Source organism: Dromiciops gliroides, chromosome 2, assembly GCF_019393635.1.
Source record: "Dromiciops gliroides isolate mDroGli1 chromosome 2, mDroGli1.pri, whole genome shotgun sequence".
Lineage (NCBI taxonomy): Eukaryota > Metazoa > Chordata > Mammalia > Microbiotheria > Microbiotheriidae > Dromiciops > Dromiciops gliroides.
The window spans coordinates 318,530,712-318,558,330 of NC_057862.1; the positions used below are offsets into that span (position 1 = coordinate 318,530,712).

Here is a 27,619-nt window from a genome sequence, read left to right on the forward strand (position 1 = left end):
GTACCTTATATATTTAAAAGATACCTAGATTAGTACTTAGATGATCCTGCCTTTTGCCACTAACTAGCTAGATTTTTTTTTTCAACTTTGAATGAGTCATTTTATGTCTCTGAGGTTTGGGTTCCTCATCTATAAAATGGGGATTATAACATCTTAGGAAATTCACAGGTCTCTTATGAGAATAAAGTGGCACAATAATAAAAAAATTTCTGGGGGGCACTTTTAATGTCCTCTAACATATAAAAAAATAGCAGAGCTCTTTTGAAAAATCTAGTAAGCATGTGGATATGGATTCACAGTTAATGAATTCTTAAAATTTGGTCAAAAAGTCAAGAATAAAAAGGTCTATGATATGTTTCATTCTGAGGCTGGAGGGAAGGAAGGACATATCTCAATAAATTCAGACAAAAGGAGCATCCCCCTGGGCAACTTCCCCAACCTGGCACTCACAAGTTTGTAGGTTGAGTCCCGTGGGTGGTGGTGGTGGTGTTCATTACTTCCCCTTCACTGTCAACCAATAAATACAATTAGTTCTTTCTTTTTAACAAGTCCCCCCCCCCAATTAATAAGCATTTATTTTTCTTCACTCTCTATCACCTCCTACCTCCTTTGGAAAATACAAAAGAAAAAGAAGAGCCATATAACCAATTTGTAGCAAAGCAAAATAACTCCCTACATTGGCCATGTTCAGAAATCTATGTCTCAGTTTGCATGTTCAATCCATGACCTCTCTGTTGGAGGGTCACAGCATGTTTCTTTGTTGCTTTATTCTGCATCAGTTCATGGAAGTCTTCCTAGGTTTCTCTGAAACCTTAATTTCTTATAGTACAACTGCATTCCATCATAGTCATGCACCAAACCTTGTTCAGCCATTCTTCAATTAATGGTTACCTCCTTAGTCTCCATTCTTTGCCTCTACAAAAAGAGCTTCTATAAATATTTTTTGTATCTATGAGTTCTTTTCCTCTTTCTTTGCTCTTTTTGGGGCATAAATAAGCCTTGTAGTATTATCTCTGAATCAAAGAACATTTTAGTAAATTTTGGGGCATAGTTCCAAATTGCTGTCCAGAATGACCAGCCCAATTTAAAGCTCTACCCACCAGTATATTAATGTGCTTATTTCCCCAAAGTCCCTCCAACATGTGTCATTTTCCTTTCCTTTCTTTCTTTCTTTCTTTCTTTCTTTCTTTTTTGCTTTGCTTTGCCAATCTGATGGGCATGAAGTGAAATCTCAGAGTTGCACAACCAGCTCTTAGGAGAGCCATTGCCTAAGATCACATAGTAAGAACAGTAGCTACAAAAACATTCTTCTTTTTCATCAGGGGTACATTGTCTTACTAATGCACAACATACCTATGGGAAAAGTGGGTACAACTTAAAGTACAGTTGGGAATGAGGCACACCTGCTGGGACCACATGTGTCCAAAGCAACTCACAACTGTGGTACTGTCGCACATTCCTTTCTTTCTTTGGGCAGTCCTTTCTGTAGCCCAATTCTTTTTTTTCTCCTTGAGGCAATCAGGGCTAAGTGACTTGCCCAGACTCACACAGCTAGTAAGTCTTTCAAGCTGCTGAACTCACGTCTTCCTGACTCCAGGGCTGGTGCTATATCCACTGTACCACCTAGCTACTCCTATAAACCAACTCTTGATTGCCAGGCCTATTTTCTCTTGAACTCAACTCTCTTTAGTTATTTCTTGAATTGCCATATTTTTTGGGGGGGGGCAGGGCAATGAGGGTTAAGTGACTTGCCCAGGGTCACACAGCCAGTAAGTGTCTGAGGCTGGATTTGAACTCAGGTACTCCTGAATCCAGGGCTGGTACCTTATCCACTGCGCCACCTAGCTGCCCCACCAACTCTCTTTTCTGTTGCTAGAGTTCCCAATCCTGGAAGCTGCTCCTGGCCTTGAGTGGATGGGTGCCTTTTTAGATACATGCCAGTCTGGAGTGTTTGTCTCTGCTCTGTCAACCACATCATGAACTTTCTCAAACTGACTGTTCATTTGCTGGATGGGATGGCTCCCAAAAGTCCAGTAGCTCCACTACTAGACACTGTGATTGACTAGGGCAGGAGAAGAGCAAAATCCCTTCCTCCTCTCAGAGCAGAGGTCTGCTCTACAGGCTACTCTGAGACTAGCTGATTCAAATGGACTAACTTCATATCTGGGGCCTCGCTATTTAAAGTCCTCTCAGGGCTTGGCCCATTTTTTGCTTATCAATTACTCCCTTCTGACCCAGAGAGTAATTCATAGTTGATGAAGGGGCAACGAGTTGACACCTTAACACATTACATATCATCTGTGAATCTATTCAGTGACTGCATTAATTGAAACAAATTACCCTTTTATACAAGCATCCTCCCTTCCTTAACCTTGTTACATAACACCTTGGTGTAGCCTCACCTCAGCTCCCAGCAATTCTTTTCAGGATCAGGCAGGCAGAATCGGTAGCCAGTTTCAGTATATTTGTGTGAATCGAGTACTCTGCTTGGCATCTCAGTTTCACTTTTTTTTTCCACTTAGTACTGAAGTGTTAATTATGATTCCTAAAACGACACTTTCCCTTTCTCATCTAAGTGACTTAAAATGTTATTTTGTGCCAATATAATAAAAATGATAATATTGGCTAAATTAATCTACATATTTTGTGTGAAAGCAATCTAACTACCAAAGGCATGCTTTATAGAGCTAGACAGACTAATGATAAAATTCATTTGGAGGAAGAAAAGATCTGTATTCTCAAGGGAAAAATGAAAAAAAAATAGGAATAAAGGGAGAATGGTACTTCCAGACCTCAATCAATCAATCAACAAGCATTTACTAAATCTTTTATGTGCCAGACAGCTTTTTGGTATTGGTTAAAAGGATCAGAGAACATCAGGAACAATTGAAAGAAATAAGAGAAATTATTTACAAATTTTCAGGACTGCCTGCTTTTATTTTCTCAGTTTCCCCCCCCCCCCCAGGAGAATCCAGGCAAGCATGATAGGGTGAGGGGGGGTGGGGAAAGTCCACACTGATTATTATTTGAAAAGTACTCTACTATGTTGAAATTTGTGATTATTTGACAGGAGCTGAGCTCATTTACCTTTGTACTGTCTATAAACAAGATTGGGGAGGGGTGAATGTTTAAAGCTACTGATTACAAATGATTGTTATATTGTTATTAGAGCAAATCCCCTATTGCCCTATGAGACATGCCATTATGTTTTAGTTCTAGTTACTGTTTGAACTTGGGAGTAATAGAAGGGCATTTTTTCCCCAAAAAAATATCTCATAGCTAAGCTTTTCACTAATTAGCCCATGGAAGAGAGTGGTTGACTTTGCAGTCTCTGTTCTTGCATGAATAGGCAGTGTACCATGGTGGATTGTAACTGAGCTATAGAACCAGCAAGCTCCAAGTTCATGTCCTACCTGGGATTCCTACTGGGCTGTGACCCTGGGCAAGTCACTTACTTTTGCAGTGCTCTGGGCAATTCCCTGAGATGAGAAGGTGCATTGGTACAAGAAGCTTCTTCATCTGGTGGTTTCTCATACCAAGTGAAATCATGGGCTTTGTCCCTATCTTTCTTTTTTGGCCAATAAGAATAGTAGCTTATTTTCACCATAAGAGGGTCAGTCTTCAATAGACTAGGCCTACCTCTTCTCTAAGAAAATAACCAGAGCTGTCACTTCCTTCCTGTGTGACTTTGACCATTAATGCCCATTCTGGCTTTAATTCTCTAAATACTTCGATTCCATGATAAACAGATCACCAGCAACTCATAGGGCTATCAAATGCTAAACTGAAAAGATCATAGGATTTAGAACTGGAAGGAATTTTAGGTATTTGACCTCTTTTTTCTTTTCTTTTTCTTTTTGTTTTTTGGTGAGGCAATTGGGGTTAAGTGACTTGCCCAGGGTCACACAGCTAGTAAGTGTCAAGTGTCTGAGGCCAGATTTGAACTCAGGTCCTCCTGAATCCAAGGCTGGTGCTCTATCTACTGTGCCACCTAGCTGCCCCTATTTGACCTCTTTATAGACAATCAAAGTAAGTCATAAAAAAGGAGAAGTGACTTGTCCAAGGTCAAGCAGCTAGTAAGTATTAGAGTTGGGTTCAGGACCCTTCTTTACTGATTCCCAGACTCCCTTCTATCACAAAAGCTAAGTAACAGAAAATATTAATTGCCCATGTTTATTGCATCTGGCAATTTGTAACTTTAAAAGCACTTTCCTTATAATAGCCCTGCTAGCCAGTTAGCTACTTCATTGTTATTCATATTTAACAGACGAAGAAATTGAGGCCCAGAGACATGAGTTTTGCCCTGGATAATAAGCATAAGTGGCAGGTCTTCTGACTTTGATTTCACTGTTCTTTCTGCTATATGGAAGTGGAGGTAGTGGTTAGGGGGAAAAGCGTGAGGGCTTATGACCCATAAAAATTGAGTTCTTGCTCTCATTTTTGACCAGAGTCTCAGACTTTGCCCTTTCTAGACTAGTGCAGTTACTGATATTATCAGAGGACTGAGATGAAAGGAGGTATTTAAATGACAAGATACATGTAAATTAGACTAGAAATGAGGTAAGACCTGCTCCCAGCTGACCCAGGGGTGGGAGGGAGAGAGATCCAAGAGATTGGTCTGGTCTTTTTCCTTTGTGGTGTTTCCTTCGTCCCACATCCAAATGAACCTTTCCTTAAAAGCTCAGTTATGGCCGAGTGCCAAAGAATGAAATCACTATCTTTAGTTCTGGGAAATCAAAGCCTAAAAATCCTGAGACCAAGACAAGGGAAGTCCAGTTCAGGCTCCTGAGTTCAAGACACAGATGGGCCCCCAACTGGAGAATTTCTCTATTTTCTCATCTTTGAATGGGGAGGGGGCAACCTCTCAATAAGGAGCTCCATCAAGGTAGGTAGGCCTTCCCTGCCAAAATGAAAACTGCCCTTTTCTATTCCCTGTCTACCTCTGAGATTTATTTTATACTGTTTTTCCCCCTTGGAATGTTTTTCCTCTTCTTTCCCACCCTGTCAGAATCCTATCCATTCTCTCTTTTTTTTTTTTTAGTGAGGCATTTGGGGTTAAGTGACTTGCCCAGGGTCACAGAGCTAGTAAGTATAAGTGTCTGCGGCCCGATTTGAACTCAGGTACTCCTGATTCCAGGGCTGGTGCTCTATCCACTGTGCCACCTAGCTGCCCCCATCCTTTCCATTCTCTATGGCCACGATCAAAAGCCATGTAATCTATCACTGTTGACTAAAAGCAGGATGAAAGTTAGAGGTCATTTCCTCTACACCATCTCTTTTATTTCTCCTCTTCTCTCTACATATACCACAAACACCCTTATTGCCCCTCACCTGGATGATGGTCATTGCCATCTAATTACTTTTCCTGCATCTAGCTTCTCTAGTCTGCAGACCATCCTCAACACAGATGCAGAAATGATATTTTTAAAACACAGGTCTGACTATAACACTCCCCTGTTCAAGAAGCTTCCTGGCTCCCTACTGCCTTGAAGATAAAATAGCAACCTCTCTGCTTGGCACCCTTTATAATCTGAATCCAACTTACCTTTCCAGGCTTATTACACAGAATTCCCTCAAATACACATAACTTCCAACCAAATTGGCCTAATAGACATCACCCAACCCCTTCTGGTATTTTACCTCTCACCTGCAGGTTATCTTCACCTCCCCTACTTACAATGCTTTCCTTCTTCAACTCTGCCTCTAGGACCCCTTAGTACCCTACAAGGCTCAGAGGTCTTTCAAGAGGTCTTTCCTGGTTACTCAAGTTCTGAGTACCCTCTCACCATCTCCAATATTTGTTCATTTATAAATAAATCATATTATGTGTTAGTTACACATAGTTAATATATTAAATACCTATCTTTATATATTGAGTGTGTTATATATGCAAGATATAGATGATATATCATACTTATCTGTGAATGTATTCACTAAAAGAAAATATACACTCCTTGAGGGCAGGGACTGTGTCAATTTTGTCTTTGTATCCTCAGTGTCTCTTACCTAGAAGCACTTAATAAATGACTGTTGATTAATTGAACTAGTCATTTAGGAACCCCCCCCCCCTTTCTCCCCCCCAATTTGCTCTGTCTCCTAACTTCCCTTTTTTTTTTCTGTGGAGGACCCCCACCCTTTGGGTCACCCAGGTTTTCAACATTACAGTTAGCCTCTACTCTTTACTCTCTCTCTCACTCCCTCCGCCATATACAATTAGTTGCCAATTCCTATTCCATCGATGCCTATTCCATCGGTGCCTGTTAGCCATCCTAATTCAGGCTCTCATCACCTCTCACCTGCAGTGTTGCCAAGGCCTCCTTTCTCATCTCTGTACCTCCAATTTCTTCTCCCCTCTTCAAACCATTCTCTACACAGCTTCCAAAGTGATATTCCTAAATATGTTTCTGATCACATCACTGCCCTGCTCAGGAAGCTTTCATGCCTCCTAACTGGCCAAAGGATAAAACACAGAATCCTTTGTTAAAATTGTTAATGCTTTCACATCTAGTTACAGTCTATCTTTCCAGACCTATTTCATATTACTCCTTAGGCCCTCTATCTTCTAGATAAATTGGCTTGCTTGCTGTTTTCCATACATGACATTTCATCTGCCCTGAACCTTTCCCCAATCTGTCCCCATGCCTATAATTCTTTCTCCCTCTTCTTCTAGGGACCCCTGGCTCCCTACAAGTCTCACTTGACTTGATGTGTCATCTCCCACATGGGGCCTTTTTTGACTTCTGCCCCTTCCCCTCCCTACAGTTTAGTGATTTCCTCCTGCAAAAACAAACAAACAGCAAAAACACCTTTGCGTTTTACATATTGTGTCACTTTATGAGAATATATATGGCCTCCTTGAGATTAGGAAATGCTTCTTTTTTGTTTGTTTTTTGGTCTCTATTTCCAGGGCCTATTTATTTAATTTTTAATTTAATTATTTATTTAATTTTTAATTTAATAAATGCTTGTCGAAGTGAATCTAGTGTTTCAAATACCAGAGCTAGAAGGGATCTTATATAGTGTCAAAGGAAGAGGCCTATCAACAACCCCTCTGGAGCCCAGGGGAGCAGGCTAGAAACAGGAGAGTCAGGAATCAAAGGAAGGAAATGGCTTGCAAGCAAGTAGGGATCTGGACTCCCGCACCCCTAATTAAGTGTCCTCATTTTGCAGAGGAGAAAATAGAGGCCCAGACTCAGGAAATGACTTGCCCAAAGTCACACAGTGATTTAGTGGCACAAATGAGACTGGAGTCCAGGTCTCCTGAGTTGTCATTCATTGCTCATTCTAACACACCAAGCCGTGGCACCAGGAGGCATACATATGCTGTCTCCCTAGCTCCAGATGGATGAAATCTCCCTTCTCTCAATTCCTATAGCACGTTTGTTTGTAAGTCTCTGAGGCTTATCACATTTTGCCTTATATTGTAGTGATTCATGTTTTATCTTCCCTAACTAGACTGCAAGCTTCGAGGGCTGAGACTCGACTATATTCACCTCTATCTCTCTGGGTGCCTAGCACAGCGCTGGGCACCCAGGAGACACTCATAATGCATATCTGTGGAATGAATGAATGAAAAAAAAGATAATATTTCTCTTGGATCGCACCGTAGGCGACTGCCTGGGCGACTGTCATCTAGAGCCCCGGGCAGCGGGGGGCCTGACTGCATTGCTGGACAGGGAGTGAGCCTGTCTTCAGCTCTTGAGGAGGAAGCTGTCAACCTCTCTCAAAGGAGCCCTCAGGGAGGCCCGGGAGGTGTGTGCTGGGAGCTAAGGGACCCCTGGGCCTGGAGCCGGGTCCCCGACCCCCAGGCTCCGCCTCAGCGAGCCGAGCTGTTTCTGCCGCTGCTGCTGCAGCCCGCGGGGCCAGAGCTCCGCCCCCTCCGTCCCTCCCCGCCCCTCCCCTGCCTCCCCTCCCCGCCCCCGGCCGGCTTGCTCGGCGCCGACTCCCCCACGCTGCCGCGGCTGGGGCTGCTTGCTGGAAGATGGCGGGGACGGACTGCAGCGCGCTGCTGGATGAAGAGCTCTCCTCCTTCTTCTTCAACTATCTCTCTGACAGTCAGGTAAGGCCTGGGGGCCTCTGGGGGCGGGGGCCCAAGGGGCTGGGAGGCCGGCGCCGCAGCTCCCTGGGGCCGGGGAGGAAGGGAGGGAGAAAGGGAGGAGGGGGCGCTGTGTCTGCGGCAGTGCCTGCGAGCTGCCAGAGACACCGGCGCGCCCGCGTGCGCCCGGAGGAGCGCTGTCACCGGGGGCCAACGGAGGACCCCCACCCCGGGATGTCCCCATTCCTCCCCCAGCCAAGCGGGCTGGCGGAGGGGAGAGGGCATCTGCTGCAGTCACGGCGAGAGAGCCGGGCGTCAGGAAGCTCGTGCACTGCGTTCTCTGGAACCCAGTGCCAGGGACCCGGGAGGAGGGGGTTGGGGTGACGGCGCGCCTCAAGCCCCTTTGCAGTCCCAGGGTAGAGCTGCATGTCTGGGGAGGAGGCAGGGAGCGCGGAACCTGCTAGGGCGACCCTGACAGGCAGCAAGCAGGCAGCCAGAGGACCACTTCCAGCCCTACTTTCACGCGCTTGCATGTCCCCTGCCTGGCTTTAGCAGAAGCCGGACCAGCTCTAGACTGGCAGCGCAGCGTCCGCTGCCCTTAGGGGACTGCGGTGGGCGTTTCACCTTGCGGGCCCTCTCCAGCACCTTCCTAGCTCAGAGTTCCCTTAAAGTTACCAGCTCTCTGCTCCGGGCTTTGGCGCCCATTCCGCTCAGCTTTCTGCGGGACACGTGGGTGTGCGAATGAGGGAAGTCGCGCAGCTCTGGGATTTCCTTTTAAACCCGTGTCCGGGTCTGGCTGCGCAGGGCGCCTCACTAACCTATGGGGTTAGTGTGTGCCTGGCTTGGGAGACGCAGTGGACACGGGTGGTGTGGGGGAGGGGGCGCCGCGGCTCCTGCGGCGTGCGGCTCACGTGCTGCGTGACAGCCGGGGACCTGGCGCCTGGGGCAGCGTCCCCCAAAGTCTTGGGGTGAGCCTACTAAAGGAGTTAGCTATTAAAAACGTGCCCGGATTTGCTGCAGCCCCCGCGTGACACGAAAGAAGGTGCCGGGAGTAGTGCATCCATCTGCAGCCTCTGTTCCCCTGGGCCCTTTTGCTGTCCACCTCCTACCCTGGCTGCCAACGGGAAGTTTAGAGGTAGATTAGGGAGCTTTTCCTCAGAAGCAGGTGATAGGGATCTTTGATTGCGGATGCCATCGAAATCTGCACCCATTCCCTGGCTTTAACTCCTTCGGCTGCAGCAGCCCAAGACAGGAATTTAGAACAGGCCTGCAGGGTTAAATAAGGCAGTTCTACAATGGTAGGTCAGTTGGATCGCCCCTCTAGCAGTCTGCGGGGCGAGTGGGCTGAGCCAGGCGACTCTTGCCACCGCCGGCTTTAAGTCACTTCTCTCCCTACTGTGTAAAGTACGCTTTTGCATAACACTCTGGACTGGGTGGTGGAGAGGACTGGAGGGGAGGGGAAGGTAAAGGTAAACTTTATTAGGAGCTGAGTCTTTTGGGAGCTGTTCTTATGGGGCTGAAGTCCGGTGGGTGTGTGGAGAGGGAAGGATTGGAAAAACGCTGGCCGGCCAATTTTATGTAATGTGATATGTAAAGATTAAAAAAAAAGATCCCCTAAGGCTTCACGAAGTTATCAATTCTAGCCTTCCGGCTTGTAACGGCTTTGCTGACAGCGTACTGCTGTGGGGCCTCTCCCTGAAATGCTGTAGAGCACAGTGGGGAGAAGAACCCTAGCACAGGAATGAGCTGCTGCTGAAGTCACTGTTGTGGGGACCTCCAAAAGGCTGGAAATGGGGCCTTGAGGGCTGCTGCAGACCCGGGAGGGATGCTCTTTGCTTGGCTAACTCGGATCAGCTCAGCTCGCCGGGCTCTGCAGTCCTCTCTGCGGGCTGTGGCTGGCCTGCATGCGCAGGCATTTCCTCTCTCTTCCGCACCCTCCTATCATAGAATGGTTAATATGATGCAAGGAGGTCCAGCGGCAATGTGACCTGTGCTTTCGTTTGAGAAACGGTGGTCAGTCGTGGTGCGTGTGTGTGCCTGGGTATGTGTGTGTCAGGTGTATGACGCGCGCCTGTGTGCTCGCCTGCCGGCCTGTCTGTGGGTATGTATTATGTCACTGCGCGCGCGCTCGTGAGGGTTGCGCAGGCTGTGCAGGCTTCTGCTGTGTGCTACCTTTACCTCTGACGAAACTGCAGCGAAGGCTCGGTCTGCTGCCGCCGCCGCCACCGCCGCCGCTGTCACATGCTTTGCTGTTGTAGCTGTAGTCTGGAGGCGGGTTCCAAGGACCGCCCTGGACTACACTGTAAGAGATTACTGTGTCCCCTGGTTTACTGGGGAGTCACGGAGCTTTCCATGAAGCATTATTAGCGCAGTTTCCAGACCCAGTTCGCCAATTAAGGAGGTAAAAGTCATAGGCCGTTACATGCAAAACCCGGAATGTTAGAGCTTGAAAGGGGCCTTAGATACCATATAGTCTAACCTTCTGTTACAGGGAAGGAAACTGTCCAGCACAAGTGCACATAGTAGGCTCTTAATAAATGCTTGTGGAATCGACTTGATTTGAAAGGGGCAGTAATTTACACAAGGTTAACTGGTGAGTTTAGTGGAAGAACTAGGATTGGCACTGGCTCTCCTGGCTCTCCAACTAGTGCCAAAAGGTCAGAAGACAGTCTTCACAGAAATCTTGAGGAGCTTTTATAATTTTATTATTTACTTTGTTATTCCTTATCTGTTTATCAATTTTGCAAAAGATTCTCTCCAGGAAGAAATGTGAAAAGATAAAAAGTGGTTGAAAAGGATTAGTGAAAGTTAACCCCGGGCATTTATTCATCTTTCTCATTCCACTTGGTAAAACAGAAGGTGTGTAGTGATCTCTACTGGTACAACCAGGGAAATTATATTGTAAATATCACAGCTTTGATGTAAATGAAAAATAGTTGGTTCATAGACTGAGCTATGTTCTCAGAGAAGTGAGAACATAGAATGTCCGACATAAAATGGACCTTAGAACTTACAACCTGGGAATTTACTGCTGGAAGGGACCTTAGAACACAGAATTAGAGATGGAAAGGACTGTGAAACATAGAACACAGAATGCCAGGGTTGCAAGGGACCTTGGAACTTGGACCATTGTGTCATTTCAGGAAGGGACCTAAAGTCACCATCTAGTCCAATACCCTCATTTTATGAACGAGGAAACTGAGGCCCAGAGAGATGCAGTGTTTTGCCCAAGGTCATCTAATGAGTTGATGGCAGAGGAGGCACTGGTACTCAGGCCTCCTGACTCCCAGTTTCATGCTTTTCCCGCTTTTTTCATTTAATCTCTTGTCCAGTCTCTTGCTTCAAGCATGATCTACAGTCAAATCGATTCTTTTCCCTCCTTTCTTGCCATCCAGGATTTTCAGCGCCAGACTCTTGACTGATGATATTCTTTCTTTTTAAAAAAGGGTTTTCTGTTCTATATGGTTTTAAGCAGTGACTGTATACTCCATAGATAGTGCTTCCTAAGTGTCCCTGGCAAAGAGAGAACTGCGCTCTCTCTCTCTCTCTCTCTCTCTCTTTACTTTCCCCAGAAGAGAAAGGACATTGTTGCTATTGTTTGTATAGATAGGAGGAAGATCAAAGAGCCTTCTAGCTGCAATTTCTTGAGTTTAGTTAATCTGCATCTTTAACAAATCATTATCATTAAGAACAATTGTGTGGATGCTGTTTTTCACTTAATGGATGTAAAAAAAAAAGAAAAGAAGAAATGACTTACTAAAGGTCATAATGAGAGTTAGTAGCTGAATCTGGACTGAAATCCAGATATTGTGACTCTAGGCTTTGTTTCCCTATGTCAGACTATCTCTCAGACACAGGAGATAGACATTTTGCATCTCTGAGCAATCTGCATTTCCTCTCACTGGTCATTCTTCCTCACCCCCTTCCCTTCCCTCCATCTCCCATCTCACACCTTCCCTGGGGGATGTGGATGAGAAGGTAATTCAGTCTCTGGATTTAAAAGGCTTTTCTTGTGGCTAAGCTGGGGTTATAGCAGGCTGTCTCTCTTGTTCAGGAGACTCCTAAGTGCTTCAGGGACTCTGCCTGAAGCAGACAGACATTGCACTGTCAAAGGGTTTTAAAGTTTCCCTGCAAAGGCTCGGTATCTGTTATGAATCCATGGTCTGAAGATATTTTGAGCTTATTTTCATTTGCTTAGACTGTTTCCCTTGCCTACACTTTTCCAAAGCCTGACCATTCTTTTTTTTTTTAATTAAAATTTTTTTTTGTAATAAACAATGTTCATTCATGAGTAAAAACACGCTGTTATACAAAGAACAAAAAAGAGGATTACCCCTGAAACTCATGAACTTGTTATGTAGAATTTGTTTTTTAAAGGGCATATTAGACAATTTAATATGAAGTCTACATATTTGTCAATGCCCAGCTGAAATCCCACCTCTTCCAGGAAGCCCTGCTTGACTACTTCAGCCCTCTTTCACTTGTGGTTGGTATTAAAACAGTCTAGTACAGGATGGTAACATGAAAATAGCACTAGATTTGAAAAGAACTAGATCAGTTACGCTACCTCACTACTTGGACAAGCTAGTTTCACTAGGCCTCAGTTTCTTCCTGTGGAAAGGATGGAGGTGGGGCAGAGAGGGTTCAGTAGATGATCTCTTTCCTTTCAGCTCTAAATCCTATGAACCTATACTCCTATGCTATGTTTCATTATAGGTTACAAGGATGGTTTCACAGTAGGCACTCAATAAACATTGGTGGTTTGATTTTTGTACCAGAGGCAGAATTGGCTACCAGGTGATGGGCAACTGAGCACTCTTTCTAATTTGCAGTCTATGACTTGAGAACATACATAGGCCAGTAGTTACATGGTGGCCACTGGGTCTTAGTTTTCCTCTCTATAAAACGGGGCCCGGGGATTGGACTTAGAAGATCCATTCCAGCTCTCTGAATGTTATGGATCAGTCCCTCTTCTCCAGGCCCATAACTAGGTATTCATGGACAAAAGTATTTAGAATTGCCTTATTTTTTTTTTCTCCTTTCTTGCCTTGCCAGTTCAATTCAACAATCATGTAAATATATTAGTGCCTACTCTAGGGGAGAGAACACTGTGCTAGGTGCTAGGAGTACAAGGACAAAAATTAAAGTCTCTGCTAAGAATGTATATTTGATGGTGGGGGGGTAGCTACAACATTTACACAAATATAAATATATAAAAGATAACTTCAAGAAGGAACAAGCTCTCTTAATGGATAGAGGGGGGGTGGGGGTGGGGGTGGCTAGTAGGTGGGTGGGACGTGGGAGGGGGCCTACTCAAGAAAGGTCTCATTTAAAAGCTACCCCCTGAGCTCTACTTTTTTATTTTTGGTGAGGCAATTGGGGTTAAGTGACTTGCCCAGGGTCACACAGCTAGTGTGTCAAGTGTCTGAGGCCAGATTTGAACTCAGGTCTTCCTGAATCCAGGGCCAGTACTTTATCCACTGCACCACCTAGCTGCCCCCTGAGCTCTACTTTTAAGATAAAGAGATTCTGTGAGTTGGAGGGGGAAAACATTCCAGACTTGGGATGAAATTTTGTATATAGGAAACAGTTACCAGCCCAGTTTAACTGATTGAGCTTTGAGGATTGATGAACTTTTTGTTTTTTTGGTTTTTTTGTTTTTGTTTTTTACTCTCCTAGTGTACCTTGGCTTTTTTTTTTTTTTTGTAGCCACAAAGGGTTTTCTGGAACTCATCCAGTATCATTTACAAATGAAAGGATGGAGGTTTCTTCTCTTTTTAAAAATTTCTATTGTTCTCTGGAGTGGGAGTTGGGGGAGATAAAGTGATAGAGAAAGTCAGAAAAGGGGACAGAAGGAGGTCAGAGGGTAGGAGTTCTGGGCAAGGGAAGGAGCACCATGTTCAACAAACATCCATTGAGGCTTCTTGTGTATAGGGCTAGAAATATAGCACACAGAATATTAAGGCTAGAAAGGACCTCAAGAGCATAGAATGTCCTAACTTAGAGGCTTTGGATCTTAATGTCAGTGTGGGAAGGGAATTTAGAAAATGGAAAAAAAATGTTAGGGCTAGAAAAGAATCTTAGAGATTATTTAGTTCAAACCCCTCACTTTACAGATAGAGAAGTTGAGGTCAGGAGAAGGGAAATTATTTGTCCAGGGTCATATAGCCAGTGAGTAGCAGAGCTAGGGAGAACTGGAACACAGGTCTCCTGACTCCCCAGGTGGCTGCTTGTTCCACTGTCCCATCCTTTTACCTAGGGAATCAGCATTTGGGTGTTCAGCTCCGTTTAGATCTTTGTTCCATGGCAACCCAGCTATTGTGTTTATTTCTTGTGACTTCTTGGCAGAATACAATAATTCAGCACAGAGAAGAGTGAGTGAGCTTTAGAAGCACTACCCTGTGGAGACTGCCAGCAATCTGGTCCCGGAGCTGGCTCCCCAAGGTTGCTATGGCAAAGAGCCCTGGCAACGTAAGGTGGCTCACCTCCCTGATTTCTGGCTGCAGGTTACTCCCAAGGAATTATGGTACCTGATCCACTGGGTAGTTTGGGCTTGGATTGAAACTTCTTACCCAGAAAAGGGCATAAGATGAGAGAGATTTAGTTGGCCCCAGGCAGCAGCTGACTGTTCTTTGATCTTTTTTGGTTTAATTTCCTTCACTTGCACCATCATCTCCATCATCATCCCCACCACCAAATATTTACTGAGCATCTATTATGAAGGTGGGTACTATGTTAGGCATTGGGTGGGGAGTGACAGGGGGGTTTGGAGGGGAGAGAAGGGAACCCACAATGAGGTCTAAGAACCTCTTCAGTAGGGAAAACAATGAATACCCCAAAGAAGAGGTGAATAATAAAAGGTAGTTTAGTGTTCTGGGCCAAGTGAAGGTTATAGGCTAGACATGCCAATGCTAATAATGGAAGCAGAGGTGGGGAAATATTGGGTGGTGGAGGAGTCGAAGGGGGACATTTAGAGGCTGAGGAAATGTTATAGGACCTGGCCTTTGCAGAAAACAAGACCGGTTTGGGTTGAGATGGGAGTTATATTATAGAGGGGAGTAGTGGGAGACAAGATTGGAGCCAGATTGCAGAAGAGATCGCTTACCTGGGAGATGGAAGCCAGAGGTTTTCCTGTGGGAAATAGTGAGCCATTCATGGTATCAAGTAGGAGGAAGATGACATTGCCAGAGCTGTGCAGTAGGAAGGTGATTTTGGTAGCTTGGTTTAGGGAAGAGATGAATGGTGGGAGGGATCATAGGTCATAGATTTAGGCCCGGAAGGGACCTAAGAGGCCATTGCGACCAACACTCTCATTTTACAGATGAGAAAACTGACCCAAAGAGGTTAATTAAGTGCTTGTCCAGGGTCACAGAGTTAGTAAGTGTCTGAGGCAATATTTGAATTCTGGTCTTCCTGAATCCAAGTCCAACATTCATTCTATCTTCATTTCTCATCGGGGCATACTTCTCAGGACTTCTCTACCATGTGCTCTATTGTGATCTGTATCCTAGAAGAGCATTTCAGCCCTGAAACTCATATCTTATCAGTATCCTCTGCCCCTGAAGCCCCTACCTCTGATTGGAAGGTACAGGGCCCCTCCCAGAGCCTCCATTTAAGGAGGGTTACCAGGCCAGCCATCTTCTCTTCATTTTGTACCTAGCTGCACCCCTAGACTTCTGTCCATCATGGCCATCTCCCTCCCCCCCTCCCCCATAATAGGTGCTTAATTAATGTTTATTGACTGGTGCAGTGGAATTAGCCCTGGCTCTGTAATCAGGAGGACCTAAGTTCAAAGCTGGCCTTATTAGCTGTGTGTCTTTTGGGCAAGTCACTTAAACCATGGTCTGCCTCAGTTTCCTCAACTGTAAAATGGGCGTAATAATGGCGTCTACCTCACAGTTATTGTGAGGATCAACTGAGATGATATTTGTAAAATGTTTAGCACAGGGCCTGGTATGTAGTAGATGTGATTAAGATTATCTATGTAAATGCTAGCAATTGTTTGTTGTTGCTCTCCTGCTCTTTGTCATTATCCATTTACCCACACCAAACCATCTAGCTACTCCATTGGGAGGCTGTTGGAATAATAGAGGCTAAAGGTGATGAGGCCTGAACTAGAGTATTACTGGGGAAATGTGAATAGGTAAAGAATGTCCACATTTTAAAGAATCTCTGGGGTTATTTGACTGTGACCTAATAAGATTCTGAAATCTGGAGATTTAAGTGGGCAGTGGTGCTACAGCTATTGACACCAGTAGAAGAATCTAGAGAGAAAGTTGTTTTGGAGGAGTTCCAAAGAAGACAGATTCTTTGTTAGAGGAAAAGGATATTTAGACTCTGAGAAGAGTTCCCTACCTGAGAACCCCTTTACTTCTGCAGTTTTAATCCCTTTTCCCAATTTACATTCTCAGAATCATTCTTTTCGAAAATGCTTTTCTTCCCTTTTCAATCCTATCACTCCTTTATTCTTTTGGACTCTTCCTTCAAGCTCTTGTACTACCCCAAGAGCATCCTTTTTTTTTTTTAAAATAGTATTTAATTTTTTCTAATTATATGGAAAGGCAAATTTTAACATTCATTTGAAAATTTTGCATTCCAAATTTTCTCCTTCCCTCCCCCATTCCCCCCTTCCTAAGATGGTAAGCAATTTTATATAGGTTCTATATGTGCGGTCATGTAAAACATATTTCTGCATTAGTCATGTTGTAAAAGAAGAAACAGACCAAAAGAAAAAAAGACCTATGAAAAAAATAAAGTGAAAATAGTATGCTCTGATCTGCATTCAAACTTCACTAGTTCTATTCTCTGCATGTGAGTAGCAATTTTCCTTGTAAGACCTTTGGAATTGTCTTGGATCTTTGTCTTGCTGGGAATAGCTAAGTCATCCCACAATGTTGCTGTTACTATGTACAATATTGTCCTGGTTCTGCTCACTTCTCTCAGCATCCGTTCATGTAAGTCTTCCAAGGTTTTTCTGAAATCCACCTGCTTGCCATTTCTTATAGCACAATAGTATTCCATTGCATTCATATACCACAACTTGTTCAGCCATTCCCCAATTGATGGATATCCCCTCATTTTCTAATTCTTTGCCACCACAAAGAGAGCTGCTAGAAATATTTTTGTACAAGTAGGTCCTTTTCTTTTTAAAAAATCTCTTTGGGATACAGACCTAGTAGTGGTATTGCTGGATCAAAGGGTAAGCACAGTTTGATTGCTCTTTGTGGATGGTTCCAAATTGAAGAGCATCCTTTCTACCATACCCATCCTCTCTAGGATGAATCTTTCTAAATTTCAAATTATAGTTAGGGGGGGGCAGCTAGGTGGCGCAGTGGATAGAGCACCGGCCCTGGAGTCAGGAGTACCTGGGTTCAAATCCGGCCTCAGACACTTAACACTTACTAGCTGTGTGACCCTGGGCAAGTCACTTAACCCCAATTGCCTCACTAAAAAAAAAAAAATTATAGTTAGGGGGGGGAAAACCCAGCTTGTGGTGGTTGAAAGATATTTGGGGCTAAGCTTTTTTCTCTGCACCAATCTGCTCCTGCCTCCTTTTGTGTGTGTATCCCCTTCTAGATAGTAGTTCCTTGAGGGCAGGGACTGTCTTTCTTTTTATTAATTGCCTCCCTAGCACTTAGCACTGTGCCTGTTTATTGGACTGAATTCTCTATTGGTGAGCTGTACCCCTTAGGTAAGGAATCTTGGGGTTCTGGAATGCAGGCGTGTTTGTGGCTCTTCTACCCATTTTTCTCCTCCATGCCAACCTCTGGTTTAGAGGAGGTTCACTCACAGGCAAATGTTCCTTTGGATCTGCAGAACCATTCCTAAAAGACAAGAGGGAGGGCAGACTAGACACTTAGGGAGAGGCCAGGTAGGTGGGTGCTCAGGGGCACAACACACAATAAGGTGCATTGAGGGAAGTTTTAAAATACACCACTTGACTAGATTTATGAGCTCATTGATGTGAGTGCATCTTTCACCAAAGTAGATTATAACTCATCCACACCTCCTCATCTTGTGTAATTCTTGTTCATGAGTTTTCATAAACCATCCTTAGAGGATGTTCCTAGTGACCTAGAGCCTGTCCTTTCTATCTTTTCTACAGTCAGTCAATAAACAAGTATTTCTTAAGTGGCCACTCTGTGCCTAAGTGCTGAGGATATGAATACAAAACCAGTTTGTAGTCCAATAGTTATGTCAGTTAGTTAACTAGCATTTATTAGGCACCTACTATATTTATTAGGCTCTTTGCTATGCTATGTGATTTAATGCTTCCAGGATTCTGTCAACTCTGAAGCTTAAGCCATTAGACAAAGACCTGACATTTTGAGCATCAGCAGCTGGGAAAAAGAATTCCAACTGTTTAATTAATGTCTGAAGGTGGTCTTTAGACATCAAGGTGTTGAAGTGCATAGAGTGGAGGGAATTCAGGAAGACCTGAGTTCAAATCCATCTCAGACACTTACTAAATGGTATGACCTTGGCAAGTTACTTAACCCTGTTTGCCTCAATTTCCTCATCTGTAAAATGTGCTGGCCAAGGAAATGGCAAACCACTCCAGTATCTTTGCCAAGAAAACCCCAAATGGGGTCATGAAGAGTTGGACATGACTGAAATGATCAAACAACAAAGACAAATAGGTGGTCTTTTCTTTTCTAGGCTCACACAGATACCACCCCTATGTTCAGGCCCTCATCACTTGTTACTGGGACTGTTGCAATACTCTAATTAGTTTTCCTGTTTCCAATCCATCCTCCACTCAGCTGCCAAGGTAAATTTTCTATAGTGTAGTTCCGACCGTGTCTCCTCATCCCTTCCCCCAGATTGAGCTCCAATGACTCCTTATTATCTCCAGGATCAAATATAAAATCATTTGTTTGGTATTTCGAAGTTCTTCTTAACTTGACCCCTTCTTACCTCACCAATCTTCTTAGCAAGAACAAATATTCTATGATCCACCTAGTTTGGCCTATTTGATGTTCCTTGAATGTGACGCTATATCCCTGTCTCCTTTCTTCAAAGTTACTATCCTCCATACTTGGAATCTTCTATCTGCTCCCCTCTACCTCTTAATTTTAGCTCAATGTCCACCTTCTCCAGGAGGTCTTTCACAGTACCCCACCCCAGATGCTAGTGTTATGTACTTAGTCTGTAAATATCTATTATATACTTCGTACTTTACATGTCTCCAATGTTAGGCTGTAAACTGCTTGAGGGCAGGGGCTGTTTTTGCCTTTCTTTGTATTCCCAGCACTTGGCACAATGTCTACTTGGCATACAGTAAGCACTTTAAAATGCTTGTTGACAGGGGCAGCTAGGTGGCACACTGGCCTTGGATTCAGGAGGACCTGAGTTCAAATCCAGCCTCAGAAACTTGACACTTGACACTAGCTGTGTGACCCTGGGAAAGTCACTTACCCCTCATTGACCTGCAAAAAAAACCAACCCCAAAAAACCAAACCCCCAAAAACCAAAAACCAAAAATGCTTGTTGACCAACTCTTTTTGTTGTTGTTGATGCAATCAAGTTAAAGTGACTTGCCCAGGGTCACATAGCTAAGTAAGTATCTGATTTTGGATTTGAACTCAGGTCCTCCTTACTCTAGGGCCAGTGCTCTATCCACCGTACGATCTAGCTGCCCTGACTGACAAATTCTTAATATCCTCTGCCTCTGGGGCAGCTAGGTGGCACAGTGGATAGAGCACTGGCCCTGGAGTGAGGAGGACCTGAGTTCAAATCTGACCTCAGACACTTAACACTTATTAGCTGTGTGACCCTGGGCAAGTCACTTAACCCCAATTGCCTCACTTAAAAAAACAAAAAAAGCCCCCAAACTATCCTCTGCCTCCTTTTCACCAGCCTTCATTGGGAAAAGAGAAGGAGGCAGCAGGATTGAGGTCTGTTTTATAGTTTTATCTTTTGTGGAGTACCATTTCCCAAGAATTAATTGCTCACTCGCTCCTCTTCTAGTCACAAGCCTTTCAGTACTTTGGAAGGTGCTATACTTAGTTAATCTAGTCTTTGGACCTACAACCAGGAGCAAAGCCTTCTCATCCTGAGTTGGAACTTTTATGGGTATGACCTTGGATAACCTAGGATAGGAGGAGCCTTCCTCATTTTGGTAAGTGTGCATATTTTTAGTGCCCCATACCATTTTTTTCTCTGCATGTTGGGATTTATTTTCTGATAAACAGTGCAGGTGGAAAGTGGTGGTGGAGGATTTTTTTTTCTTAAACTTTGTTTAGATGTCTACTCTCGAATCTATAGAGGGCCAGATATACATTTGAAGAGGCTGGAAAGCAATTCATTTGGCTGATAGACATAGCCCCAGGAATTATGCATTGAAAACATAATTGGAATGCAAAGTAAAAAGAAAAAAAGCTGAACCAGAAGAATGGAGTACATACTAATTAGGTCACATGAGAGGAAAAGTGAATGAGAATGAACAAATAAATAATCCTGCTGGGAATCTACTGGGATCAAAGGATCCTACTGACCTTGGAGTCCAACTTCCTCATTTTACAGATAAGGAAACTGAGGCATAGAGTGGCTAAGAGATTGGACCAGGGTCATACAGTCGGTGTCTGGGGCAGAATTTTAGTTTACATCTGTCTTCTTCAGACTATAAGTCTAGTGGTTGATCTACTATGCCACGTAGGGAGTTGCTTAAAAATTGCTCTAATACTTTATGCACTGAAATTAATTAACTTAAATGTGAATAGTTACCAAGCAAATTTAGTTGGTTAAATAGGTGTTCAATCTTAATCTTTTAATTAAAAACATTAAAGTAAATTATTAGACTAAATATATGGAATAGACTCAGTCTTATTTTGCCACTGTTCTGTATGTGTGCTGCTGGGTGGCAGTGAGCCTGCTGTAGTGGATAGAATATCAGCACTGGGTCTGTCCCTTGGGGTCCCACGGGCCTTTTGTGTAAGGAGGTATGTCTCTGAAAATGTGTCTTTCCTAGTGTGGATTCCTTTCTATAAGGTACAATCCAGTCTCTTTGAAGAACTACTACCCTTCAAATCTGTTTTTGTCACCTTTGCTAAGGATCCTCATGTGGCCCAAGAAAACATGGGAATAGTTGATATAACATTGCCCCAAAATATATGGACTTCGGGTAGGTAACTGGTTATTGAGATTTTTTTTTTTTTTAGTGAGGCCATTGGGGTTAAGTGACTTGCCCAGGGTCACACAGCTAGTAAGTGTTAAGTGTTTGAGGCTAGATTTGAACTCAGGTACTCCTGACTCCAGGGCCGGTGCTCTATCCACTGTGCCATCTAGCTGCCCCCTTATTGAGATATTTTAGGGGAGATTCATGTTTCAGATATGGGATAAACCTATTGTTAGGACACTTACTTGCTACGGGACTCTGGGCAAGTCACTTAACCTTTCTCAGCCTCAGTTTCCTCATCTGTAAAATGGTCATAATAATAGTACTTACCTCCAAGGGTCATTGTGAGGCTCAAATCAAATGATATAGGTAAGACATTGTGCATTTCTTAACATGCTATATGAATACTAGCTATTACTGTTGTTGTTATATTAATAATAGTATTGTAATTATAGCAATAAGATTCTATGACTTGGCCATGGTTGCATAGCTTAGTCTAGGATGATTGAAGTCCATGCTAGAACTCAGCTCTCCTGACTTCTCCCCGCCCCCTTTTTTTAATGGGCAACAAGGTCTAGCTGGTAGAGGCTGGGATTAAGCACGAGGGAGGACCCGGGTTTCAATCCTGCCTTTGATACATAGTATCTGAGAGACTGTGGGCAAATCACTGAAAGTCTGACTGAGTTTTTCATCTCTTAAATAGGGATACCAGTACTCCCACTGCCTGCTCCTAGGCGTTGCTAGGCTCAGATGAGATAATGGATACAAAAGACTTTTGCAAACCTTAAAACACTATAGAAATGTCAGCTAGTCTATGAAATAATAATTCTATGAAATAATATATAATTAATGAAATGATAATAGCTGACATTTCTATAGCATTGTAAGGTTTACAAAGTACTTTACATCCATTATCTCATTTTATATCCCTGTCTCACAATGTTCCAGTGAAGCAGATAAGGAAGTCCATTATCCACATTTTGATAGTCAAGGCAAGTGAGAAGTCAAGCGACAAATCTAAGGTCATTTGCTGTGGTGGTGGTTGTTGAGTTGGGTCCAATTCTTCATGACCCTATTTGGGGTTTTCTTGGCAAAGACACTGGAGTGGTTTGCCATTTCCTTTTCCAGCTCATTTTACAGATGAAGAATCTGATGCAAACAGGGCTAAGTGACTTGTCCAGGGTCACACAGCTGTAAGTGTTTCAGACTGGATTTGAATCCAGGTCTTCCTGACTCCACGCCCAGTGTTCTATCCACTGAGCCACCTACCTGCTCATATGAGGTCATAATAGTGAGTAAATGGCTGGACCAGGCTTTGAATCCAAGTGTTTTGAACCCAAGCTTGGTGATTTTTCTACACTATTGGACTGCCTATTCAGAAAGATTCCATTTCCTTTTTGGCTTAAAGGATAAAGATAGCTCATATTTACATACTTTTTTTAATATTTAAAACATGGTTTACTCATGCATATTAGTATTATTCTAATTTTTCATATGAGGAAGTTAAGGTTCTTCAGAGAGGTCAAGCGATTTGTCCATGGGTATGTGGGTAGTAAGTGTCAGAATGGTTTGTCATTAGTTTGGAGACAGTGTGGTATGGTGAGCAGAGCCCTGGACTTGGTAGTCAGGAGATGGGTTCTAATCTCTGTCACAGACTGAGTAGGTAATTTTAGACAAACTACTTCTCCTCTCTGGGCCTCTGTTTCCTTTTCAAAGTGATGGGATTGGACTAGATCGTTTTCAGAGGCCCATTTTCCAGCTCTGACATTTTATGTTCTGTGGTTCCCCACTCCTTAGTGACTGAGACCTGACACTCCAGGGGATGGCAGCAGGGAGAGCATACCATCCCTGGGCACAGGGAGGATCCCAGGAAGAAAGGGAAGAGAAGCTGTTTGGTGAGTGGTGGTTATTTAAAAGAAAGAAAGAAAGAAAGAAAGAAAGAAAGAAAGAAAGAAAGAAAGAAAGAAAGAAAGAAAGGAAGGAAGGAAGGAAGGAAGGAAGGAAGGAAGGAAGGAAGGAAGGAAGGAAGGAAGGAAGGAAGAAAGAAAGAAAAACAAGCCATATTAGAGTACACTTTGAATCCACACCCCAACTTGGCCTCTTTCTTGGAGCTTGGAACCTGTGGCTCTCTCAGAACTTTTGGCTCTGTGCTGGTATTCTTCACAACCCAAGGTTTGTTGATCGGTAGAGCAGGTCTTAGCAATGCACAGTCCTCAGGGTGACAAGGACTGCTCATTATAGAATTCAGAGCCCACTGAGCTGTTCTTATGACCATATAGATACCTTGGGGAATGAGGAATTGATCAATCAGTACAGAAAGCCTCCCCAGCTCCTAAGATACCCACTGGCTCTCCTTGGGAAGAACACTGGATGAAGAGTCCTGTGACCTGGGTTCTAGACACAACTCTGCCATTATTGGCTCTCTGACTTTGGGCTTCACTTCCTCTTTCTGGGACTTCTTTTCCTCATCTGGAAAGTGATGGGGGTTGGACTCCATGAGATCTAAGGGCCCTTCCAACCCTTGAATTCAGAGACCACTTTGGTGTTTCTCAGTTTCTATTTATTGAGCACTTCCTAGGTTTGAAATTCTTCTGCAAAATGCAGTGGGAAATGGAAGTAAGTAGTAACATGGACTTTGCCTCCATGAATTTGTGGTTATGACTAACTCAGAATATATTGTAATCAGTTACTTTTTAAAATAGCCCCATGTGTAATTTCTCAAAATATTATTATTAATATTAATTAATAATTAATGTTCCACTTTGTCAGTGGAAATGGAAGATGCTTCTTTGTGGAAGAGATCCTTTAAGGAAGCATTTTCTCTACTGAATCAAATGCTTTTTCAGAAACAATGACCAATAAGCACAGCGGGGTCTGATGTTCGCTACATCTTTCAGCCAGTTGTGTGTAAGTGAAGGTATAGTCCATTGTTGAATATCACTTACAAAAGCCTGCCTGTTCCCATGAGTGACCTTATCAAGGATGCCCTCAATGTATGTGTGGATGCCGAAAGAACTTGTGTACATGGGAAGGCAGGCATATACTTGGGTAGTTGTTGATGTACTTTTGGTTGCCCCCTCCCCCGCCTTTTTCTGTTAAGGAGGATTTTGGGGGTCAGCTAGATGTTGCAGTGGATAAAGCACCAGCCCTGGATTCAGAAGGACCTGAGTTCAAATCCAATCTCAGACACTTGACACTTACTAGCTGTGTGACCTTGGGCAAGTCACTTAACCCTCATTGCCCCACAAAAAAAAAAAAGGGAAAAAAAAAGGATTTTCCTCTCTCACTGTTGGTATCTTCTTCACATATACATTTTAATTTTGCAGCCTTCCTACAGTTGTGTTGCCTCCAGTATGGATATCCTGTATGGACAATTGGTCCAAAACAGCCGATTTCCTCCTCTTTTTGTTCTTCTTTTTTTTTTTTTTGGTTGTTGTTCTTTTTAATACTATTTCTACCTCCTCTATCGACACATCTGGAATTATGATGTTAGAATCCAAGTGTGGTGACTCAACTATTCTTAGTGGTGAAAAGTTTGTTATAAAAATCTTTGCTTATTATCATTTTCTTCAGGTTTTTTTTGTCCTCTTTCCATTCTTAAATTGCTGTAGAATAACTTTGCTTAATTTGTTCTCTTGCCAAGCTTTCTTTAAATGACTTTACTCTCCATTATTTCTTTTTGTTTCATGAAGTGGTACTGCTTATAATCATCCAGCATCCTTCTTTATAAAATTTTGCAAATGATTTTATACTCTAAACTACAGTTGCCTTTGGCTGCTCTCTCTGTTTCTGTGTCTCTCTGTCTCTCTTTCTCCCCACCCCCTCCTTCCCTCCCTCTCTCTTTCTCTCTCCCTGTCTCTCAGAAATCAAGTGTTTGCTGACTAAGCTGCTTTTAAAGTCTTGGTCATTTGATTGGCAGCAAGGTGGAATAGTGGATAGAATGCTTGATGTTGGACTTGGAGTCAGGAAGAAATGAGTTCAATCTTGCTTCAACCATTTACTAGCTATATGACTCTCTAAAATGGATAAAATAATAGTGCCTACCTCACAGGGTTGTTGTGAGGAATAAATGAAATAATGTATGTAAAGTGCTTTGTAAACTCTAAGGGGTAAATAAAATATTACCTATTATTATCAGTTAAAATTCTGAATAAAATTCTAATAATCAGTGTTGGTGTCCTTTCTGTTATCCATTACTCATTTTTCATTCTAAATTACTTCTTTAAATGATAAAGTCTTGAGTGGTTTCAATTGTTTGGCATCTTTTCCCTATGACTATTCTTTAAACAGGTCATTGAATGGAAAATCTATCTAGCTTATCTATCAGTATGTACATCTAGTACAAATGGACATTGGTTTGGGCCCAGAATTAAACAGGAGGAAGAAAGTGAGATTGACTTCAGGAAATTACAGAGTTCCTGGAATGAACTCAAGTTTCTGCTAGAAACAAAGGATGAGCTTTTTTTTTTTTTTTTACTACAAATGTTCTAACAATTTTATTGCCTGGAATTTTATTGCTTTCTCTAAAGAACTGAAAATTAGTATCACATGAGGACAGTGGGAGAGGTACAAGGTGGGTGTGAGCAGGCTGCATATAGCCAGTGAAGATTTTGCTGGAGTAAAGGATAGAATCAGAGAAATGTATGATAAAGAAGAGGGGCTGATCATGTGGCAAGTCTAAGGGATGGCAGGTAGATAGCTATGTGCTTCACTGGTATTCTTTTTGTTTTAGGAGAAAGTGAGGAAGGCCTTCAGCTCACTGGGTGACAGAATTATGGAAAGAAATGGAGAGTCACAAAGGGTTAGTCAGGAGGCATGGCTAAAGTAGCAATCTGCATCACTTGAGGGTACATCCAAATCAGTGAAATCACAGATCTGTTTGAGAGTATCAGTGGAAAAGATGCTGGCTGATGAAAAGAAGATTGCTTTCTCAGCTTAGCTCCTGTGGCCAGGATTGATCACATGTCCACCAGAGGCTCATAGGGACTGAAGGCTAGGGCTGATGTATCATCTTAGACAGGCTGTGAATGCAAATTTAACTGTCATCCGTCACCCTAAGACCTTTCCCTGCCATTAACCTGTACTCTTTGATGATATACTTATGATAGTGGCTTTTCCCATCTTGAAATGAGTGGCCAACCTCATTGTAAACACAAACGGGAAACTTTCTCCACATAGATTTTATTTATTTATTTTTTTTTGTGAGGCAATTGGGGTTAAGTGACTTTGATTTTTTAAAAATACATTATTAATCGTGGATGAAAATATCGATGATAATGGATAAAAATGTTAATTTTTACATCAGAAAGAAACATTGCCATGTATTACAGAGAACATTGGCCTTAGAGTCAGGAGTGCTGGGTGTGAAATTTGACTTCTGTCACATTTTAGCTATGGGGCTGTGGGCAAGTCATTCCTACTTCTCTGTATTTGTCTGTAAAGTGGGTAGAATAATTCTTATATTACCTGCATCTCAGGTGTGTTGGGAAGAAAACGCTTTGTTAATCTTAAAATGCTTTAGAAATGGGAGTCAGGGGGGCAGCTAGGTGGCGCGGTGGATAAAGCACCGGCCCTGGATTCAGGAATACCTGAGTTCAAATCCGGCCTCAGACACTTACTAGCTGTGTGACCCATGGCAAGTCACTTAACCCCCATTGCCCTGCTAAAATAAAAAAAGATTTTTAAATTAATAAAAAAAAGAAATGGGAGTCAGTATTATTTCCTGCCTTCCTGTGGAAAGGTGCTGAAATTTACCTGGAATTCTGTGTTATCAAAATTTTCCTGTGAGGTGATTAAGGAAGGATCAATAATGCATTAAGGCAACGAGGCACCATTTTTCATTATGATCCACGAATGTATGGAGCAGGCACTGTATACAGAGAACTGGGGATACAGGAGAAGCGTATTAGGTATTAACCTTCGGCTAAAAGAAATTAGGGGCAGCTAGGTGACTCCATAGTGCACAGAGTCCCAGTCCTGGAGTCAGAAATCTGGCCTCAGACACTAGCTGTGTGACCCTGGGCAAGTCACTTAACTTTGCCTCAGTTTCCTCATCTGTAAAATGAGCTGGAGAAGGAAATGGCAAAACACTCCAGTATCTTTGCCAAGAAAACCCCAAAGAGGGGTCACGAAGAGTCAAATGTGACTGAAATAACTCAACAACAACAGCAATAGCAACAAAAGAAGTTATGGTTTAGATAGGACTACAAAGAAAACCATTAATCAATAAACATTTGTTAAGTGCTTACTGTATGCTAGGCATTATGATAAGTACTGGTGATGCAAAGACAAAAGTGAAATCATTCCTGCCTTCAAAGAGCTGATATTCTAATGAGGGAGACAGCACACATATACTATTTTTTTTTTTAGCATACATATACTTATTAACATGTATATACTATAGAGGTATATATGAGACATAAATCAAATATAAGGGAACCTGGAGTGTAGTTTATGAGGAATAGTGA

General features: G+C 43.0%; 1 protein-coding gene across 3 annotated transcripts in view; it reads left to right on the top strand.

The window, feature by feature from the left end:
• The first annotated feature begins 7,942 nt into the window (after positions 1 to 7,942).
• PPARGC1B (PPARG coactivator 1 beta) overlaps positions 7,943 to 27,619 on the top strand; it is a 166,745-nt gene continuing 147,068 nt past the window's right edge. The window contains exon 1 of one of the 3 annotated variants that reach the window (XM_043981445.1): positions 7,943 to 8,059. In XM_043981445.1, coding sequence (XP_043837380.1) covers positions 7,982 to 8,059 — 78 coding nt within the window. In that variant the 5' untranslated portion in view covers positions 7,943 to 7,981. The remainder of the gene's footprint in view (positions 8,060 to 27,619) is intronic. The other 2 variants (XM_043981446.1, XM_043981444.1) reach the window with 2 other exon arrangements.